We start from the raw sequence: 23,588 nt of genomic DNA on the forward strand, positions 1-23,588 counted from the left end.
CTTGTCTTGAATAAAGATCCCAGAAGAATACTTTGCTTGTTTTATTTAAAATTTGTTTAATTTCATGTACACATTCTCTTGCATGCATTCAGTTACATATTTTAGTTTTCATTCAAAGGTAAATACACAGTAGAACAGCAAAAAAAAAAAAAAAAACAGATAATGAACAAACATGTTGTTGTTTATGTCAATGCAAGATGTCCGTGTTGGAAACCGTTTTTATTCAGGAGGCCCAGATTAAATCTGCAAATGATTTTTTCACAGTTTCCACACAGATATTGTGGAACAGGTGTAAACATGATGAAATACTTTGACCTTTTTGATAAACTGAAAGTTCTTTGTTAAGTACTAGTACTCTTTTACAGCTTAATTAAGGGGACGGATGTTCTCATTCAAGACAACACTTGATTGAATACAAAATTGGACACACCCACAAGTGCAGGCTGATGTCATCAATATTTTGGTCCGTTTTCCCAGAAAAAGGCTGGGAAATTCTAAAGCGTAATAAACTAGAAGTTTATTTTAGAAGTACAGCAGTGTATGTATGTGCTACTGGACAAACTAAAAGAAACAGAAATGTAATTTTGAGGCTTCGATTTAAAAACACCAGAAGTTTGCAGATTCCCAGTGGAAATCTTCATAGTAGAATAGCTCATTCTAGTCTATCTGAGTGTATCTGCTGAACTCTTAAGCAGTGATCCTCTACTCTAAAAAGTTTTTTATTAGTTCTGTTTCTTTTCATAAGAAAAAAAATTACACAAAAAACACACACACTCTCTCTCTCTCTCTCTCTCTCTCTCTCATCCATGAGTCCATAAGGCTTTCTGCTCCAAATGAAGGCTACAGCATCTCATGCACTGATGGTAACAGAAATATCAACTCCAAGGCTGCGTCCCAATTCAGATATGTACGTAATGTGTATTTGCTAAGTATGTAGTAAGACGTAAGACTACAATATTAATGGGTCATTAATTATGTATCGATACATATAATACATTATATGTACATTTTTTGTCTAAAGCCCCCAATATGGCAAACGTCTTTTTCATTTAGGGGTAAAAACTAGTTTGAAAAACCTGAGCATTGGTAAGATCTAGATGATTTAATAAATACATGCAGCACATTTTCTTATATATAAACTAAAACATATATATATATATATATAAAACACAAACTTTCAACTAAATTACAGCAGCGTGAAAACACCAGTTAAGAAAACATGATATGATGTTTGTGGGTCGAAGGATGGATGGCTGCTTTTTTCTTCAGAATATCTTGTTTTGTGTTCACCAGAAGAAAAAAACACTTGATGAAAAGTCGAGAGAGGAAATTTTCATTTTAGGGTGAACTATTTCTTTAACCGGAGAAGGTTTTCAAGTCAAAGTAGGTGAAGCCACACAGCCACACCTACCTATTATGTACTAAGAATTGACCAATGGTAGATTGAGAGTGTTTACTAAGTGAAGTAAAGCAAACTGAAATAAACTAACTTTATTTTGGCCTGATATTCGCTGAAATGACGTTATTTATTATTGGACTTAGCTTTAAGTATATTTGGGACATTAGCATCTTGCTAAACTCATAAATAACATTTTTTAAAATCACATACATTTAAGAACTACTGTGGCAACTTCGGCCTTGCATTCATCAATACATTTCTTCATCTGAAAAAAAAAAAAAAATTCACAAAATGTCATCACACACAAGATTGGATGAGGGAAATATTAGCCAGAAAATGCATGCATGGATGGATGCATACTGTACTTCAAAAAATAATCCATTAAATAAGAATATCATCTGGTAAGGTCTTAATCATGAAACAAAAGCAGAATGAATTTCTGGGTAAATTCATTTTCATGATTTAACAGTTTACACGTTTTAGGAGTCAGTCCTTGTGTTTTGACACCACAGTATTTATGGAGGAGAGTATGCAAATTGGGACACAGTGCAAGTTTTTAGAATTTAAATTCTGGAATCTTCAGTTGAGAATAGTGCTGTGGTGAAAAAAACATTTGAGAAATAGGTGCTGTGTGGATTATGAGCTTTTCTAAATGAACTGGTATTAAATGTCTCTTAAATCAATCTGTAGTTCAGTTTTTAACAGCTGATGGTGCTGTAGGCTAGTTTTGAACAGTAGGCGGTGCTCTAGGCTAGTTTTGAACAGCAAATGGAGTGCTAGGCTAGTTTTAAACAGTAGGTGACGCTCCAGGCTAGTTTTGAACAGCAGTTGGCGCTCTAGGCTAGTTTTGAACAGCAGTTGGCGCTCTAGGCTAGTTTTTAAACAGCAAATGGAGCTTTAGGATAATTGTGAACAACAGATGGCGCTCTAGGCTAGTTTTGGACAATAGGTGGTGTTCTAGGCTAGTTTTGAACACTCAAAGGAAGAGTTCTTGTGCGTTCTGTTTCAAGTTGGCTTTTATATAATGAAATTATTATAAACAGCTCACTATGGACACGTCATTCGCTTCAACCTTCCCTAACTTTATTGATTATTTTAAGTTTTATTTGTAAAAGGTTTGTAAAACAGAGCCATCTGCTCTTAAAAACTAGTCTAGAGCACCAACTACAGTTAAAAACTAACCAATCTACTGTTAAAAACCAGCTTAGAGCACCATCTACTGTCAAAAACTAGCCTAGAGCGCCATCTACTGTTAAAAACTAATCTATCTACTCTTAAAAACTAGCCTTGAGCGCAATCTGCTCTTATAAACTAGTCTAAAGAGCCATCCACTGTCAAAAACTAGCCTAGAGCACTATCTGCTGTTATAAACTAGTCTAGAGTGCCATCTACTGTTAAAAAACTAACTTACCTATTCTTAAAAAACAGCCTAGAGCACCATCTACTGTTAAAAAACTAACCTAGAGCACAATCTACTGTTAAACACTAGCCTAAAGCGCCATCTGCTCTTAAAAACTAGCCTAGAGCGCCATCTGCTCTTAAAAACTAGCCTAGAGCGCCATCTACTGTTAAAAAACTAGCCTAGAGCACAATCTACTGTTAAAAACTAGGCTAGAGTGCAATCTGCTGTTAAAAACCAGCTTAGAGCACCATCTACTGTTAAAAAAACTATCATAGAGCACCATCTACTATTAAAAACTAGCCTAGAGCGCCATCTACTGTTAAAAGCTAGCGTAAAAAAAACCCTAACCCTAATCAATTCAAGAGAGAATAATGCATTTTGAAAGTCTCAGAATCAATGCAAAATCAATTTCTCGAAGGTTTCTCGCCACAGCTCTAGCTGAGAATTCCAAAACTCGTTTTCTTTCACTGGGATTTTGGAGCACACTGGGATTCAACACAGTATTAAACAGTAGGCCAGGCATATCACTAATAAACCATATGCGTTTCTCAAAACAGAGGCACTTTCAATCCATCTGTAAGCTCAAAGGGAGGAAGTTAGTTTATCGTTCATTCCCATTTGGTGTTCAGTGGGGCTGGACGATTAATCAATAGGCGATTTTCATGCACATTTTGTCAGTAAAGCTGGTTCTTATTACTTAACAGAGCCATGGTTCACTGACCAGCTATGCAGAATTGTGTTCAAAATTAAAACTCGATTTCATCTAATGATAATGACATTAAGATAATCGTTCTATGATAAAAATAATAATAGATATTTATGTGGCTTCACAATGAACTACAGCTCTGTGTAGTAAATATTGCATGTGAAACTACCCTGTTTTAACCTAATAACTTCAGTCGAGTGTTTGAAATAAATCCTTCTATGAGATGATTCAGTAGTCCTGCGTTTATTAGTCACACTGAATCAATAAAAGCAGTTAAATCTTCTGTTTGTAATGCAAAGCAATGAGGATTTTCTGGGTTTCTTCTTCAGCACATTTGGAGTTATGTAAGATCGCCCTCTAGCCTTCGGAGGAGATTTACTACTGATCACACAACCGTGCTTTCCAGACAAGATGTGCATGGCAATGGCAGCTTTTCAATTTCATTTCAATAAATCGCCCAGCCCTAGTGTTCAGTAGTGTGTGCACTGGGTTAAACACACACACACACACACATACACACACTACAGTACAGCACATGCTCACACAATCTTCCCACACACACAAGCACTCATTTTACCGCGTCCACAGGAACGTACCCTGTAAACCTGAATATCAGGGCCCTGTTGATCAACAACACACATAAAAAACACACATGATGAACGGGCCTGGATCAGCACCTCGTAGATTCTGCATATTTCAGTGTTTTTCAATCAGTTCCTCACAGATAGTTGATCATCACAACTCCAGTGCAGGGGATTTTTTTTAGGTATTTTAGGCTTAAATAAGCAAGTCTTTGACCTTTCCTTTCTTCTCTTGACATATAAAGGATGTAACTATAGTGTCTGTTTTTTTCCCTTTATAAACACACACTCATGCAGTCTTTCTCTCTCAGGTTCCCACTCCCAGTACTTTCCTCATGTGCTCGTAGACCACGTAGGAGATGCTGACGGCAGGAATGACCTTCAGGAAGTTTGGAGCGATGCCTCGGTAGAGTCCCACAACGCCCTCCTGGGCCACGATACTTCTAAACAGGGTCAGCATGGACAACTGAGGAGCCCCCTTAATCGACGCTGGAGGACAACGAGAGGCAATCACATCAGAAACATGGTAACGAAATGTTTATTTATGTTTTGGAAAAGAGAGAAAGCCTCATGTTGCTGAAAATTTGTCAGAATCAGTGCTAACATACTCTTATAGTTTTTATGAGTATCTTAATATTTAAATTTTCTCTAATAATTTGTGGTTAAAATATTTGGTTATTTTGTTTTTGTCATTTTAATATTTAATTTTTTTTAAGTGTATTTATGTAAATTCATTCATTTTCTTTTTAGCTAAGTCCCTTTACTAATCCAGGGTCGTCACAGTGAAATGAAACAAAATATGTTTTACGCAGCCCTTCCAGCTGCAACCCAATACTGGAAAACACCTATGCACTCTTGCATTCACACAAATAAATTATTTCCAATTTAGCTTATTTAATTCCCCTATAGCGCATGTGTTTGGACTGTGGGGGAAACGGGAGCACTCTGAGCAAACCCACGCCAACACGGGGAGAACATGCAGACTCCACACAGAAATGTCAACTGACCCAGCCAGGGCTCGAACCAGCGACCTTCTATGACGCCCTGTATTCATGTTGTTTTTATTTATTTTTGTTTCAGTTTTAGTTATACAGTGAGTGACAGTTCAAAATTACCACTACCGCCACGGGACTAAGGGATTGTTAAAATGCTTCTAGGTGTAACAACAGATTGTGATAATGCCGCCAGGGGGCACAAAGGGACAGGATGCGAAACAAATAATAAAACAAAGCGCTATAATTCCTTCATGAATCATTAAAAACTTGTTAACAACCCCTATTATCATTGTAAACTTGTTAAGTGCAATGACAATTCATTTGGAAATTAAAACTAAAGAAATAAAAGACAACTTAAATGAAAGTACAAGCAAGCATGCATACATACATACATACATACATACATACATACATACATACCTTAAGAAAGAAGCCTAAATATAGAGAGATGTACAGTGTTTGTTATTTTAAAGTGATGGGACTAAGATAATAAATAAGCTTTGTTCACCATTTTAGGTCATACAGAAATCTGGAGTACGTTTTGAAATGAAATATAGTGTAGAATTTTAGAATTACACAATTAATTCAGTATGTCATTTTTTAACATTTTTGAAAATTAGATAATAAACAGAAAATATTAGTTATGTTATTTCAGTTAAGCAACAAAAATGTGAGGAATGGTGATATTTTATGATGCTTTTGAATGGTTTTGGATTTAGCTAAATATAATAAAGCTGTTCCAAATGTTTAAGGAACATAAATGTAGTTTTTATTTTTATTTTTGGTAAAACTTATTTAAGATCTTTCATGTACTTACAATAGTGATTACAGTTAATTATGCATAATTACATGCTATTATAATAATATACATATAACCTTATAATATAATATACATGCAAACCTTATATTAATATATGTAATCAATATTACTCAGTAGTTAATGAATAGTTACACTGTAACAAGGACAGTTTGAAATAAAGTATAACTTTTTTTATTTTTAATATTAACACGCTTACCAGGCAACCATAAAACCTTTGAATTAATGAATAGCTATATAACCACAGTGTCTTGTAGCATCTTTAGAATTTTTGCATCTTTCATTTTTAGTTTTTGTTTATGACAATAATGCATTTATGACTCGCACTATACATCATCCATGCATCCTCACATTACAAGCACATAAACATGGCAAACAAAAATCACAATGGAAACACATTTACAAATACCATCCTCAATGCACAACAACAAAAAAAGTGCACACATTTGTGTTCCCAAGTATTAGGCATCCAGCATTTACAGCCTTATTTATTGAACAGAAAAACAGGAACTGATGACTTTGTGTCTTCTAAATGTGGTCACACTTTACAATAAGGGTTCATTAGCTAATGCATTCACTAACATGAACTAATAATGAACAATACTTGTACAGCATTTATTAATCATAGTTCAACATTTACTAATGCATTATTAACATCCAAATGCTTGTTAGTCCACCATGAGTTAACAAACTAACAATGAACAACTGTATTTTCATTAACTGACTCTTACTAACATGAACAAACACTGTGATAAATGAATTGTTCATTATTTGTTCATGCAAGTGAAAGCAGTAACTTACATTACTAAATACAACCTTATTGTAAAGTGTTACCAAAACATGTAAACATGGAGGTTTTTCAGAATAACTATGTATATTTAAATTGAATTCTCACCCTGCGCCTGCATGCGTGTGCGTATGAGTGCGAGCGGGTACGACGCCAGCTGCCCACAGGTGCTGGAAACCGTCCCACAGCCCACCAAAACCAGAACCCCGGGGTCCGCCGAGCCTTCAGTGTGCCTCTGCAGCCATGCGTTCTTTAGCGTCTGAGACAGAGGAGATGGAGTGAGAAACAGTCAGCAAACAACAACAAACATTACAACAGTAACAACAAGCTTTATTCAACACAACACCTTTAAAAGTAGCATCTCAAAGCGATTTACATACGCATAAAAGTATGGAGGGGAAAGACCCATGAATAAAAAACTAAACAAAAACAAGGAAATGTTAAAAATCACAAAAAAATGCCAGGTGAGTGGGGTTGACAAACCACCCGTATAAAAAAAAAAAACACATATGGGTTTCTTTGTATATTGAGCACTTGTTGTGTGTATTGCCTGTCAAATGTAATTCGCTTTTTACAAAAGCATCTGCTAAATGACTAAAAGTAAAGTTTGACAATGTTTCTGAGAGGGAAACGTGATGTCTTGACAGTGTCGCGAACATGAGGATCAAATGTAAGGTGAATAAACACACACACACCTCATAGACGGCGAGATCTATGCCCGCGTACGGGATGATGCCCAGCATGTTTGGCAGGTAGCCTTTATAAAAGGCCCGAACGCCCTCCTTCTGCAGGATCTGTTTGGCACAGTCTGCTACGCTTGAATACTGGCCCGTTTTACGCAGAGTTAACCGAGTCTTCAGCACCTGCAGAATAACAGAACAGCATGAGGAAATCAATGTGCAGTCAACACAAAATCTCTTTTTCATGCTTTCTACTCACCAAGACTGCATTTATTTGAACAAATATAAAATTAAAACAGTAATGCTGCCAAATATTATTACAATTTAAATGTTGCGTCGGCAGGTGTGTTTGTCTGTGTGTGTGTGTATCTGTCTCTCTCTCTCCCTCTCTTTCCACCTGCTGGCCCCGCCCTAGCTACGCAGCCGACGTGCCCTGTGATTGTAGGAGGTTACCCAGGGCATCCTTTAAAAAGAGACCACTGGGCGTGGGGCGAGAGAGCGATTATGGTTGGTGTGTTGTTTTTAAATTAATGTGATAAAGTTATTCCTCTTGCTAAGTTGTTATCGTTAATTGTGTTTCCCGTGCTGTTGTGTACGTTTTGACTTTGTGTTGTATATCCATTAGTGTTTCCCCTTCCTATTACTTTGTTTATGGTTTGTTTGTTTGTTGATTGTTAATATTGTAAATATATTATATACGGTAAGAGGCAGTAGGGGTGGACGCCACACTTTTCTTTTTGTAAATATGTTTTTTGTTCTTAGTCAGGGAGGTAGGTGTAGATTTTGTATTTTATTTTCTGTTATTTTATTAGGTGTAGTTAGTTTCATTTGGGTGTTTAGTTAGTGTGTATTTTTGTTTATTATTTTTCTGTGGGTTCACTTCGAGGTTGTCGGCTTCACGTTTTGTTTGGTGATTTTTATTTGTTGGGTGTTCTTTTATGTTGCGGCCTTGACCCTAGACTAGGGTCGTAACATTAAATGAACTGCTTTCCAGTGTAAAGTATGTTTCAATCATTTTTTATTCCTTGATTCAAAGCTGAATTTTTAGCATCGCGACTCCAGTCTTCAGTGTCACATGATCCTTCAGAAACCATTATAATAAGCTGATTTTTTTTTTTATAATTATTTTTTGGGGGTTTTCACCTTTTTTGGGATAGGACAGTGAAGATTTTACAGACAGGAAAGTGTGGGGAGCAGAGATAGGAGAAGGATCGGCAAAATACCTCAAGCCGGGAATCGAACTCGGGTCTCCGTGAGCACCTTGGTGCTATGTGTCAACGTACTAACTACGTTAGTGGCGCCAACTATAATATGCTGATTTGATGACTTTATTTCCCAGGATTCTTTGTTATTACAATTTTTAAAAGAAAAGCATTAATTTAGATTTTAAAAATGATGATTTATTAACATAATAATATATATAGAAGCTATTTTATATAATTTTTTTGAATAAATACAATCGTATTATCCTTAACATAAAAGATCTGATGTTCTAAAACAATCAGGTTATAATAGGTAAAGGAGATTTTTCAAAAAATGTCAGATTAAAATAATTGAACAGTTAAAAATCAAAAGTCTTGAACTAGTAAAGCTAACTAGAGTTGTAATGTTTAATTTAAATGTTTAAAATCATTTAATGTCTGCAAACATATTAATATCTGTTATATCATTCAATATAAATGTATATTCAGGTGGCCAATTGCTATATAACTAAACTAATAATAATAATATATTTTTGCATAAATGTAATTATCTGTTGTATATATGTATATTTTATAATATTGCTGATGCCACTATTTTATAAACAGCATCATTTTATCAAAAGTCCTGTGAGTTTGAAGACTCCAGCGTTCAGTCCATTAACTGCAGCCTTACACACTTCACTGCTCCATTATTCAAGCTGCCAGTAAATGCAGAACACTTGAACTCTACTGGCAGCCTCTGGACATCAGACTCCACATATAAATGTGTGTGTGTGTGTGTGTTTGTATTATAACAACAATGAGGCCTTTAAGTAAAGACCTTGACCTTCACTGTGAGCGTGTGTGTATGAGACTGTGCAATTGTGTGTGTATGTTTGCGTGTGTGTGTGTCTACAAGTGTGTTTTTATTTTCTGTGTCTGTTTTGTGCATATGTGTTTGTAAGTGTGTTTATGTAAGTATGTCTGTAAGTTTGTGCAAATGTGTTTATGTATAAGTGTGCGTGTGTGTCTGTCTGTAAGTATGTGTGTGTGTGTCTGTAAATGTGTGTGTGTGTCTGTAAATGTGTAAGCGTGTCTGTCTGTAAGTAATTGTGTGTGTGTGTGTCTGTAAGTGTCTGTAAGTGTCTGTATAAGTGTAAGCTTGTGTATGTTAGTGTGTGTGTGTGTGTGTGTGTGTGTGTGTTTATAAGTGTGTGTGAGTGTCTGTAAATGTGTGTAACTGTAAGTGTGTGTGTGTGTCTAAATGTGTGTGTGTGTGTGTGTGTATGTGTCTGTAAGTGTGTGTCTGTAAGGGTATGTGTGAGTGTCTGTCTGTAAGTGTGTGTAATTGTATGTGTGCTTTGCTTTATGTGTGTCTCAATGTTTGTGAAAGGGTGTGTGTGTGTGTGTGTGTTTACCTCCATAGGGTATATGATAGTCTGAGCTGTAGCTCCAGCCAATGAACCAGCCACAAATCTCTCATGAACTTTCAGTGTTCCTCCTTCATTACTGCCTCTCATCAAGCGTTTAATCTGAACACACATACACACACACACACACACACACACACAAACACACACACACACACTATCATTTTAAACAGTTTCAAATTACAAGACACAAGGCACGTCCTCATAAACCACCTAAACATTGTAGGTCACACCAATGTCATCATACATTTGTGTCCTCATAAGCTACATAAACAAACACACACACACACACACACACAGTACCTGTTCATAAGCCAGGAATTTGATGGCAGTCTCCGGAGCGATCTTAAGCACATTAATGCCGTTTCCTCTCCAGAGCGCAGTGAGTCCTCCCTCCTTCACCATCGCCCGCAGACCACTCCACACGTTCCCCTTATCTGAGCTCTGACCGTGAACCTGCAGCATTCACAAAAACAAGAATTCTCACAGTTAGATTCAGTTCAACCCGATGAGGGAGCAAAGCAAAAGCACTTGGACCAACTCAACTACAAACGTGCAATGCCTTTCACAGCCTCCAGGGGTCAGTGCGATGCTGGAACATGCAGTTGAGAATGATTAACCCTTCTGTGAATTTTTTTTTTTTTTCAAATAATTTTCAACAGATATTTATTGAAGCAAGGGATTTTCACAGTATTTCATATAATATTTTTTCTTCTGGAGAAAGTCTTATTTGTACTATTTTGGCAAGAATAAAAGCAGTTTTTAATTGTTTTACACTCATTTTAAGGAGTAAAAGTATTTTAAATTATTAGCCCCCTTAAGCTATCTATATATTTCTTTATTTGTTTTGATATTTTGCCTAGTCAACCTAATTAAAATAGTTAAATGTCACTTTAAGCTGAATACTACTATTTTGAAGAATATCTAGTTAAATATTATTTACTGTCATCATGGCAAAGATAAAACAATCAGTTATTAGAGATGAGTTAATAAAACTATTCTGTTTAGAAACGTGTTGGAAAAATCTTCAGAAATTGGGGCTGATCATTTCAACTTGAACTGTAAATGCCCTAAAAAATCCAAGTTGGTTTTCTTTTGAAGTCATAGTAAATTTGATGATTGTTCTGACCTGCAGGAAGACCTTGAGTCTGTCGAGCGGTGCGGTTCCTGTCCGGGACACTGATCCTGCCACGGCTCCTGCCATCAGCTGCCGCCACACGAACCCGGATCGCTTCTCCTTCTCTGAGAACTCGTCTGGAACCGTCAGGTGCTCCCCGATGTCCAGCATCTGCACCACACCAAGGCTGTTTTAGCTTTACAATTTAAACAAGCTTTTATTTCCATACTATTTTTACATTTTCTGTAAATTTCAGGGTAGTTTTAGTTTGTTTCAAAAATGTTTATGTTAATAAAATATTTTGTAATTTTTCAATTCGTATATTACTACCTGCTACACAGTATATAACAAACATATATGCACACATCCCAATTTCCCTCCCTCCACCCATAAACTAAAGGAAACTGGGAAGAATATAATAATAATAACAAAATGTAAATGTAATAAATATAGTAGTGCTGTCAAAAAATTAATCACATCCAAAATGAACATTGAATTTACAGATATAAATTTCAAATAAATTAATATATGTATGTAATCTTTTTAGTTTTGTATGTTTTTTGTATTTTATATATTTAATTATAATTATACACACCTACACTATGTAAATACAAACTTTTATTTTAAAGGCAATTAATTATTTTTAATCATGTGACAGCACCATAATAAAGATAATAATGAAGTAGTAATAATAATAAAAAACAAACGAAAAGTAAGAAAAAAAACACATAGATGTATATATATATATATATATATATATTTTTTTTTTTTTTTTTTTTTTAGAAATATATCCTAAATCAAGCAATTAATAGGTGCATCCCAACGTGCATACTTATGCACTATTCTACTGCCTTTTATAGTATAAATAGTGTAAGTAGTGTGTTCACACAGAAAAATCCAAAATAATAAGTGCACTTTAATTATCATTAATTAATTAGTACAAAGTGTGTAATGTTGGACACTTCATGCACTCAACAGGCGCTGCTTTACTCACATAGAAGAAGGGGCGGGGCTATCGGGCGCACATGTTGGATAACTTGGATATTCTCCTATGAGAGTGATTATACCACCTCCCGATGGTGAATGCGGTTATACTCATGCAGGTGTTATTTGGTAGTTTGGGCATTTATTTCACAAATTTGGCAACTGTAAAACATCATCAGGGAAAGGGTTTGAATTTCTGCTTATTAAAAAAACAGTGCTCCATTTGGGACAACGCTACATTCATATACCATACTGTTGAGTGTGTAAGTGCATAAGTACATAGCGCATAAGTGCATAGTGTATAGAGTGCCACTTGGGACGCAGCTAGTGGTTTTGTATATATAAAAATATTATTGTGTACGTTCGGCTGTAAAAGCGCCATCCACTGGTACTTCTATAAATAGTCACACGACAAAACACAAAGTAAGAAAAGCATTTTTGTCGTGTTACTGTTGTTAGTTTCATTCGTTTTAGTTTTTTTATTTATTACAAAAAGAATATTTACTTAAAATAGTTTTTATTTAATTTTAAGTCTATTAAAGAATCTGTATTTTGACCAATAGTTTTGGTTTTCATTTTTGTTTACTGAAATCACACACACAGCACCGCTATTTGTCAATAAATACAGACGCTCATGTTACAGCCATACAAAGCTCCTCATACCACTGAGTGCTTCCAGAACTGAGCGATTTCCTCCATGTTGTGTAGAGGGTTGAACAGGAAGTGATCTCGCCACTCGATCCAGTCAATAGTCATGGAATGATCTTTATCCATACTGTATGAACATATAAACCACATTTAGCATTTCTGAAAAGTGCTTTAAATAATATAGATTTTTCCACATGAGAATGATTATATTTAAATGATGAGCTGCATTTAGGGTTTTAGGGAACTTCCTTTTAAAATGACTGAAACAAATCATTTTAAATAATAAGATTGTAAAGTAAATAGGGATACAAAACTCCAGGAATTTTTAAGGTTGTACACTTTCTATTGGTATATATTGGAATTAACAAGAAATAAAGGGACAGTTTACACAAAATTATGACTTTTATTTCCTTCCTCTGTTGAACACATGAAAAATTAACATTTATTTTATATATTTAACAACATGTTTATCCTTATTTAACAGTATTTTGTTCTAAATATCACAAAATTTTATTTTAACCATGGAAATCCTGGAGAAAAACATTTACATAAGTTACTCCCTTAATTCACACACCCATAAAATGTCATGGGGAGTGTGAAAATGTGGATATGCTAAGCACAAACACACACCTTTGCAGTATTTTAGCAGCCTGTTCTAGTGTGATGTCCACGCCGAGATTGTGTAAGGACTGCTGGATCTCCCCGACATCCACTTCACCTACAAAACACACAGAAGTGCATCAATTATGTGTTATTATACTGAAGAATAGCTCTTAAGAGTGATTTAATTGGTTATATGCTAATGCTAAAATGCTAATCTAGATGCTAACAGTATTATCGGTAGCTGCCCCTGCTGAAAAAAACAGCTTAAACAAGCGTAGGCTGTTTTAGCTGGTCGACCAGGCTGGTTTTAGAGGGGTTTTGGCCATTTCCAGGCTATTTTATAGCCATTTCCAGCCTGGTCTTAGCTGGTCAGGCTGGAAAATGACCAGCTAAATCCAGCTAAAACCTGTTTGACCAGCCTCGTTTAAGCTGGACATAGCTCCCAGCCTGGCTAGGCTGGTCAAGCTGGTTTTAGCTGGTCATCTCCCAGCCTAAGATCAGGCTGGAAATGGCTGGAAACCATCCTGTTAATGGCCAAAACCCCTCTAAAACAGCATAGGCTGGTTTAAGCAGTTTTTTTAGTAGAGGCTACGGGCAATGTGATGTTATAAAGTGACCAACAGTATGCACATGCTAAGGTGAGGGTAAAAGCTAATGCTAAATTGAGAGTTTATAACCAACTAACCATCATTGTTTCGGTCCAGGCTGCGAAACATGAGTCTAAGGCGTTTCTCATGTGAGCGCAGGTACTCGGTAAACTCTTCGAAGTCCAGCTGACCGTCGTGATTGATGTCTCCCGCTCGTACAATCTGCTGAATATAGGGCATACACAGAGAAAGAGGAGGACAGAGAGAGAGATGGAGGGAAAGAGGGATGCCGGGAATCATTAGGAAAGGTGGGATGGGGTGCAAATGAAGGAGAGATGCACATTAAAACCATGCAAAGCCACCAGCCCCCATCACCAAGAACAAACACGAGCAATCAGACGGTTCTACTTCTGACATTAATCAATAGATTGATTAATTTCATTCTTATTATCGATGCATTAAAGAGACAGTTCACCCTAAAATGACAATTATTCACTCATCCACCACTTGTTTTAAAGTTTCTTTCTTCAGTTAAACTCAAAGGAAGACATACTGAAGAACGCTGAGGGAAAACAGCCATTGACTTCTATAGTATTTATAAGGGATGCACCAAAACTCTGAATACACTTGGCTGATTCATTCATTCTTTCATTTTCCTTCAGCCTAGTCCCATTATTTATCAAGGGTTGCCACAGCAGAATGAACCACCAACTTATCCAGCATGTGTTTTACACAGTGGTGGCCCTCTAGCCGCAACTCAGTAATGGGAAACACCCATACACACCCATTCACAAACAGCATTCTCACAAACATTCTCAGCCAATGAAAAATAGTCCACAATCAACTACTGTCATAGCTGGGATATTTGCATAAAGCGATCTGATTGGCTGATGCTTGAAAAGTTGATAAATTTCTAAGCATTGCCTCTGAATTGGTGTCGATGGATCCACAATTCAGTTCGTTCAAAGCTTGACGTCACCCATTCCAAGTTAATGGGAAGTGTTGATGCAGATGCCCCGTGTGAATAGGGAGATACACTACGGCCAATTTAGTTAATCAATTCACCTATAGCACATGTGTTTGGACTGTGGGGGAAACCGGAGCAACTGAAGGAGACCCACGCCAACACTGGGAAAACATGCAAACTCCACACAGAACTGGCACAGCTGGGACTCGACCCAGCGACCTTCTTGCTGTAAGGCGACAGTGGTAACCACTGAGCCATGGTGCTGCGAAATTCACATCATGTCCAGCTAAAAATGTCTAAAATATGATCAAACAAGGAGACAAAAGTCGGATTCAGTGACTATAGAGAGAGTGAAACCAGCGCACTGAACACTTCTGGACAGTATGGCACAACATTTTTGTCCTCTCATATATTCGTCTGCTTTTCTTTTTCAACCGAAAACCAAAAATCTGAAAATAGACAATCATTTTGGAGGCCAAAAATTTGTGCATGCCTACATATTTCCTTCTATATCTTGCTTTGTATTCAACAGAAGCAAGTCATAAAACCACTTGAGTGTGAGTAAATAAGGAAGTTTTCATTTCTTCGTGAACTGCCCCAAATACAGAACACAACAGATAAAAAGCCAAGCGCACAAAACAATAGCCGTATATTGTGCGGTTACATCCAGAGACCTATTCTCGTAATTGTTTTCTCGTAACTGTGTGCTGTGTTGAGTTTCAGAGAGTCGCTGTAGTTCTGCTCTTGAGTTTCTTCTTTTGTGTTTGGAGGGTTTAGTTTAAAAGGTTTTACTCCCCAGGCAGGGGGAGTATTGTTTGCTATTTGGGTCTCGCCCCATCCCGAAGGCAATGCTACCCTGTTATAGGGATAATTAAGACACACAAATAAACATTTCCACAAGCTCAACTGGTTCTCCTGTTAAACACAAGACAACACATACTGAAGAATGCTGGAACAAACCAGCCATTGACTTCTATAGTATGACAAGAAATACTATGGAAGCACTGAAAAAAATGTTGCATGCAGAACTCTTGCAAACTATTTATTTGTGTTGAATTTAAACAAACAAATTAAGTTTAATAATGTTCAACTTAATTTGTTTGTTTAAATTCAACACAAATAAATTGTTTACAACCACTTAACCTAAAAAAAATTGAGTAAATCCAAGGAATCATCTCTAAATATTTTTTTTTAGTGCAGCATTCTTCAATATATGTTGTCTTGTGTTCAACAAGAAGAGGATGAGTAAATGATGCCGCGCTTTTCATTTTTGAGTGAACTATCCCTTTATTTACTATTAATTTGCATATGAAGAGTTGTGATTTGCTAGTGTCTTGCTCTACTACTAGAGATACAGGAAATACAACAGTGCAGCAGACCATGTTAGTGCACACGAATCCACATCAGTAGACAAACTGCTTAAATAACACGTTCAATTATTTTTAAAGTGGCATTTTATGAGAGCACTGTGCTAATAAACCTGCATCTGGGCATTAACACTGCATCTAACAGCACTAAAGCAGACACATGGAGGTGTCACCGCATGCTTTTTTAGGGTGTCGTCTCACAATATAGACTTTTTTAAATTCCCAGAGCCGCATGTCTGAACGTGTTTGCATGCTCTGTGCAAACGTGGAGGATTACAGGCATTTATCTGCAAGCCTCTGGGGTTTACAATCAGCTAAATTGCACTTACTTTTAATTTCATAAGAATAAACTTAGTTAAAGTGACCAACGTAATACACCAATATAGAGGCTGCTGCCACTTTAAATGCACACTTGTAAATGAATTCCAATGTTTAATGCAAGCCACACCACAATCCTTGGTATGCAAATGACCCTCTAATAGCAGAAATGCCAGTAATTTCAGCATTTTAACTGCTTTGGCCTGTTCTGTGAGTATGCTGTGTGTGTTGTTGTGTTGTGTTTATTTATACGAGCCAGCAGTCAGATGGTATTTACTCTCACATGGGTCGACTCTGACCTTTAGCACGCACTCTACACAGCCTATGTGTGAAACGCAATACTTTCTTCCCAACGACATTCATCATAATGCAAAAAATGCATGCAGACACATGCTGGCATCATATCTGGCATCCAAAACTAGTGAACAATCATGTGCAAAATATCAGCATGACATACGATTGTCCCATGCATACAGGCCAACTGAATAATCACTTGCGCTGAGGTGTAAAACACAGTGTTAAAGCACAGGATGTGTGTGTGTGTATAAACAGCATGCCTCATGCCGTGGACAGAATAACTCTGTGTCGTTTAAAGACTGTGTGTCTGTTTGATCACGTCTTCTTATTGTTTCCCAGACATCAAGTTTAACCTGTTGACATTAAAGGGGATCTATTATGCTAAAAAGCATGTTTAAACACAGTTGTGTGGCAGAAGTGTGTGATTACAGCCAGATTCTAATAGTAAAAACTAATTAATTGTATTTTTTATAATCACTCTTGATAAAAGCAGTCTGCAGAAACACTTTGATTGGCATTCTCCCTTTGTACGTGCCATCAGAAGGGGAAAGCCCCGCCCACTAGTGACCATCTCTCCCTCATTAGCATAAACAGCCCTAAGTGAGAAGCAGCCGTCCGCCATTAGAGTTATGAATCTGATTATGTATGTAATATCTGTTCTGTAGAGAGGTGTGGTAAATTACATTAATTTCAGGTGCCAAGCATTTGTGTTGCATGCCTATCCAAATTTGACCAGTCAGATTGGGCCGTACTATCTTTATCCCTGCCTTCCCCTGGTGTTCTGCAATTGGCTAGAGGGGGCCAAAGGTGCCTATATTAGGTTTAATATCTATTACCCGTTTATTTTAGTATAATCATAACACAAATAAAGATTTTTTTATTAAATGATTATTTATTGCATTTTTTATTAACATTTTTAAAATGAATTATAATAAACACATTCAAACAAACCAAGAGGCAATTGCCCATTGCTAAATAAAAATAAAAGAATGCTAAAAAAAGGAAAATAACAATTATTAATTAATTTAATTAATTTTACAAATGACGTAGAAAAAAAATCTAAAATATTTTTGAAAGAATAAATAAATATAAAAATGAATTAATTAAAAACGTAATAATAATAATAATAATAATAAAATTAATAAACATAATTTGAAAGAATAAATACATCAATAAATGAATTAATCGGAAAAATAATGATAAAAAATACTCATAATATATTGGTAAAACCAACAAACATAAAATTATGACATACCATAACTTTAAAAATTACTATAAATATATATATATATATATATATATATATATATATATATATATATATATATATATATATATATATATATATATATATATATATATTTATAATTTTTGTAGGGAGATATTAGATCATAAGAAATATAATATATTAATAATAGGGCTGCATAATTAATTGAAAAAATATCACAATCTCAATTTAACCCAACACACAATCTTAATTCAGCTTTTCTACAATTCAGCCAACTATGTTTTATGTTTTTAGGTCAGAAGGATAGCGTAAAGACAGTGCACAAGTCTTCACATTGTTTTTTTTACGTTGCTCAGCAACATGGACACCTCCAAATGGTGTTAAAAGTGTCACATTATGTACAGTTGAAGTCAGAATTATTCGCCCACTTTGAATTTTTTTTTCCTTTTTAAATATTTCCTAAATGATGTTTAACTGAGCAAGGAAAATGTCACAGTATGTCTGATAGAGTTTTTTTCTTCTTGAGAAAGTCTTATTTCTTTTATTTCAACTAGAATAAAAGCAGTTTTTAATTTTTTAAAAGCCATTTTAAGGTCAAAATTATTAGCCCTTTTAAGCTATATTTTTTGATAGTCTACAGATCAAATCATCGTTATACAATAACTTGCCTATAATTACCCTAAACTGCCCTCACTTTAAGCTGTATAGAAGTGTGTTGAAAAATATCTAGTCAAGTATTATTTACTGTCATCTTGGCAAAGAGCCAATAAATCAGTTATTAAAGATGAGTCATTAAAGCTATTATGTTTAGAAACGTGTTGAAGAAATCTGCTCTCTCTGTTAAACAGAAATCAGGGGGGGAAAAATAAACAGGGGGGCGAATAATCGAATTTCTGTCTCAACGTAATGATGTATTCGCGGCCGCGAAGTCACACATGAGCTGTTTGTTTACTACCGAGAGGACGCACGTGCCCACCAATGATGTCTACTTCAGTGAACAGAACCGGCATAAGCTGTGAATAACAGCTTTATAAAAGATTGTAAATAACATTCAGTTAGTTGCAAACTGAACTCAAAGTGGCGGCAGCCATGACATGAGCCACACTTGGCGGTGAAAGGGAAACCGAAAGTGCGCACATCATTTACATGATCATATCGCATTTTAGAGTTATGATTACAACAAGCATTTGATATGGTCTTGCTTTCATAGCAAACACAGTTTGTTGTGCATGAGAATAAATGTTTACGGGGTCAGTATAACAACTCTAGCCTATATAATGTAGAATATAATGCAAGAGTTGAGTCTGATAATGACAAATGTTTTATTTTACCAGTGAAAACAAATGGTCTAATAATGTTGTCAATGACAAATGACAAGAACATGTCTCAAACATCATAATTCAACTTCAGAATTATGAGTAGTCGTATTCTGTAATCACTTTACTGTGGATTAATGACCAGAACAGATTTAAAGTCTATTCAAGTCCACCATTCAAAGTCTAAACAAAATGTAGCATTTTAACCAACAGTAGACCTACTCACAGGCCTAATATTATTATTGTTGTTTTATCATGTATTTGAGCCTTAACAATTATAATAGCCTAATCATAATAACCTTTATTTTAATTTAATTTGAAGCAAAAAAAAAACTGTGATTCTCATTTTAGCCAGAATTGTGCAGCCCTAATTGTTATAGCAAAACTCAACGACAATATTATTATTTAACATTATATTATTTTCCCAGTATTGTGCACTACTATTTAGTAACGTATAACTTGTGCTAAAAATCACTGGACTACAAAGTATGAGCAAGACTGCTTCTAAACTTAACATGCACACTACTCTGCAGTATTATCTAAGAAGGCAGGTGAAGCCCCGGTGATGCTGATTCATAGCCAGTGGGTCATGATGCCCTTCCTCTGTTCCTGACCTTCAGATCATTAATTCTCAAGCTCATAAACTGGTTCATTAGTGCTGCAACACGAAACTCTTATCTGCCCTGTTCCTGACCTCAACACAGAGGCCCTCAAACATGCTTTCTGCTTTAAGAAGCACTAAGGGCCCTATCATACACCCGGCGCAGTGTGGCGCAAGACGCAGTGCAGTAGTCTTTTGGTAGTTTCAGCTTGGCGCAAGAGTGGTTTTAAGGCGTTGCGCTACGCTGTTTAAATAGCAAATGCATTAGCGCTCATCTGTGCGCCCATAGGTGTTCTGGTCTAAAAAGGAAGGCGTTCTGAGGCGGACCGTTGGCGCATCGCTATTTTGAGAAACTATAATAGATTTTTCATTAGACCAAAACAAACCCGGTCTAAACTCCTGCGCAGAGTTGCACCTCGCTTACGCACTGCTTAATACACACACGAGAGCAATAGGCAAATATCTTTACATATGAAAAAAATTTAATATTAAAGGTATAAATAGGATATAATAAGAATAGATATAGGATATAAATATAAAGGATTAAAATATTACAAAACATATTATTTTCTAGCCTACATAAATCTGAAAAATCACTGCCTTTATGTCTTCTTCATCTCGGGAGGCTTTTTCAGTTCATTCATAACAATTTGCTTTTGTATAATGTTATTATTATTAGCAGTATTATTTATTATATCCATATTTATATTTGTTTGATTAAAAACAAGCTTAGATTTGCCCACCTGTCAGGTTTTAGACCATATGGGGCACAGCATGTGTTTTAGGATATAACTCAGTATTTTGACCACACTTGGTCATTATTGTTCATTTATTAGTTTGCTGGAAATTAGAACTGAATTTAGAAATGGCTTTGAAACAAATCTTTGCGCTTAACAAACAAAATTAAATATTTATAGGCTAATTGATGTCTGTGCGTAAAGGTTTCCCTATCCAAGAGCGAAAGTGAAAGTGATCCATTATCTCTCATTCTCACGCAGTAGATGCTCTGTTTAACAGTTTTCTGTAAAAAAAACTGTTTGCTTGTGAAATGCTCATTTTTTTCCACTTAAACTTACTTTGCGTCCTGTAAATAGCGAATGCGCTCTTGCCGCTGGCTCTTAAAGGGAATGGGAGATGAGACTCTAATTGGTTTATTCTCAAAACACACCTATAACTCATTAAGAAAATAAACTCAACCCTTTTAGCCCATGCGCCTTGGCGCAAAGCGTCAAAATAGAGCACTAAGAGTTTGAGTTGGTTGAGTATTTGTTGGTAAGCAGCTTCACAATGGGTTGTTATTATACTTTCTAATGGCTCCGGCACATCTGTCTAATCTGAGATGAACATCAGGAGGGAATATTGTTGGTTGGTCACTATGCACTCAGATATAAAATATAGACTTTATTATTGTGTTTTAGAGAGTATTATTGTGTTTAATGCTACACGCAGATAAACCACAGGTCATTTAGGGCTTTTTTGCTTTCAAATTAATTTATTTTGGGATATTATTCCAACTGAGATGATATATTTCCTGTAAATTATGTAATATTTTATACATTGCAGCCTATTCACTTTATTTTAGTCATCTGAGCTGAGATTTAATCATCTGTTTTAGCTGTAGCGTATATAAACTGTTGAATTTAAAGCTGTAAACTCTGTTCAGCTTCCTAATTTTGACAAATGGTATTCATTTGCATATAATGTATGTTTATTTTCATAATTTTTAGTGCAAACACCATTTCCGACACATATTTTTTTCCAGCTAATAAAGCGGTATGTAATCACAGGAACAGATTAAGGGGATAGTTAGTTCACATAAAGGATTTCCTCATCATTTGCTCAAACTCAAGTGGTTGTAATTAGGCCTATTTGTATGCAGCCCCTCTTCTTGGTGTATAGTTTATATCTTGTTTGTTATAGCCCTGCGAACGAGAGACTGGACGCTGCAGTTGACCAGACGAAAACAGAAATATATACAAATGCCTTTTGAATAAACCTATTTAAACCCGAACTAGCCTACATTGTCATTCACCACAATCTATGGTGAATTGTGCCTCTGTAGCCTAATGTAAGTTTGTTTTTATTCAGTGTTCAAATAGAAAGTTTAGCCTATATTTACGAGTCTATATTTACGAGTGACGTGACGTCGAACTTAATTTTGCGTCATCGGGAGTTGAAAAATAACTTTTTTCGACTCTCAAGGGGAAATTATAGCATCTAAAAAAAGTGAAAGGGACATGTAAGTTTCTTTCTTTTGTTGAACAAAGAAAGATATTCTGAAGAATGTTTAAAAAGCAGCCATTGACATGGTACAAGCAAAAGACACTAGGAAGTCAACGGATGTTTTCCCAGCATTCTTCAGCATATCTTCCTTTGTGTTCAACAGAAGAAAGAAACTCAAACAGGTTTGAAATAAGCTGAGAATGAGCAAATAATGGCACAGTATTCATTTGTGGGTGAACTATCCCTTTATATATTATTAATTTGCATATGGAGATTTGAGATTTAAAACAAAACCTTTGCATAGCAAAAGTCTTGCTCTACTATTTGAGCTGCTTGAATAGCAAGATAATTAAATTACATATTTTTAATTAAGTGTGAACTATCCCTTTAATTAACCCTTTACATATAAAATGGCTAGAGTACATTCTGTACAGTAGGACGCGGACACAGCGTTCAGACCTGCTCTAGATAACCACGCCCCCTACGAAATCTCATTGGTCTGCTCACTTTAATATTAAACATCAAAAACAAACCGATTGGCTGCGATTGTATCGCGTACTGCAGCATTTTCGCTTTCAGTGTTTAGATATGATCACGTGACCAAGAGATGCAGCAGGTTATTATTATTATCTCCAAATCTGACTTTGAGTCGTAAACCTGCTTATTAACGCTCAGTCTATAAATACCCTCGTGTTATGTCGGCATGTGCTGGTTTCTGTACCTCCTCCACCGAGCTCCAGGATAGCCCGCGGGCTGCGAGTCCGATCCGCAGCTCGTTGACATCCACCCGGCCGTCTTTATTGAGGTCCAGCTGCTGGAAGAGTTCGGCCCAGAGCTGCTCGCGGTCTTGGTCCACCCCGCTGTCCTGACAGCGCGCCTGGGTCCATCCCCGCGGCCACATGATGAGATCCACGCGCGGTCACCCTCGTATACACATCGGCTCCGGCGGAAAAGACTTCCGAATGCGTCCAGAAAAAGGCGAAATATAAAACCCCTCGCGTCGCGTCCTCAGAGTCGCGTTCTGAGAGTCGCGTTCTGAGAGTTGCGTCCTGACAGTCGCGTTTGGCAGACGGCGTCAAACAGCTGTGTATCGCTACTACGGGAACCAGGAAGCTTTCGCAATCACGAATAATAATGCGGTACTTCCAGGAAATCCACGCGCGTGCCGCCGTTTGCTGTCCATTCGTACCGTGACATTTGGAGACGAGGAGAAAATCGCGCGCTGCTTTAATGCGTCAGAACATGATGAACGCGCTTCAAACGTAGAGCTGCCGATACAACAGCGGCTTCAGATTACACCGGCAGGAGGGGCGAGCTCCTGCCAACACACACACACACACACATACATACATGC

The 23,588-nt window shown here is 36.4% G+C and overlaps 2 protein-coding genes across 7 annotated transcripts in view; one reads left to right on the top strand and one right to left on the bottom strand.

The window, feature by feature from the left end:
* The window catches only part of si:ch211-196h16.12, a 48,071-nt gene that overhangs the window by 14,727 nt on the left and 9,756 nt on the right, over positions 1-23,588 (top strand). For both annotated transcript variants that reach the window (XM_073907445.1, XM_073907447.1), the window contains exons 3-4: positions 4,400-4,614; positions 11,114-11,245. The gene's annotated coding sequence lies outside the window, so the exon portion shown is untranslated. The remainder of the gene's footprint in view (positions 1-4,399; positions 4,615-11,113; positions 11,246-23,588) is intronic.
* On the bottom strand, positions 27-23,531 carry slc25a23a (solute carrier family 25 member 23a). Of its 5 annotated transcripts, XM_068221923.2 has the most exons (12): positions 22,956-23,531; positions 14,016-14,142; positions 13,358-13,445; positions 12,743-12,854; positions 11,108-11,266; positions 10,282-10,434; positions 9,967-10,080; positions 7,383-7,550; positions 6,796-6,946; positions 4,420-4,577; positions 4,104-4,126; positions 1,477-1,664 (listed from the first exon to the last, which is right to left on the bottom strand). In XM_068221923.2, the coding sequence occupies exons 1-12, from the start codon at positions 23,133-23,135 to the stop codon at positions 1,661-1,663; spliced, it is 1,437 nt and encodes a 478-aa protein (XP_068078024.1). In that variant the 5' UTR covers positions 23,136-23,531; the 3' UTR covers positions 1,477-1,660. The 5 variants fall into 5 exon arrangements, 3 of the variants coding, with proteins under 3 accessions (XP_068078024.1, XP_068078023.1, XP_068078018.1); XR_012382565.1 differs by lacking the exon at positions 4,104-4,126 and having other exon boundaries at positions 27-3,937; positions 4,158-4,577; positions 14,016-14,139; XR_012382564.1 differs by lacking the exon at positions 4,104-4,126 and having other exon boundaries at positions 1,511-3,937; positions 4,158-4,577.

Source organism: Danio rerio, chromosome 1 (assembly GCF_049306965.1).
Source record: "Danio rerio strain Tuebingen ecotype United States chromosome 1, GRCz12tu, whole genome shotgun sequence".
In the NCBI taxonomy this organism is placed as follows: domain Eukaryota; kingdom Metazoa; phylum Chordata; class Actinopteri; order Cypriniformes; family Danionidae; genus Danio; species Danio rerio.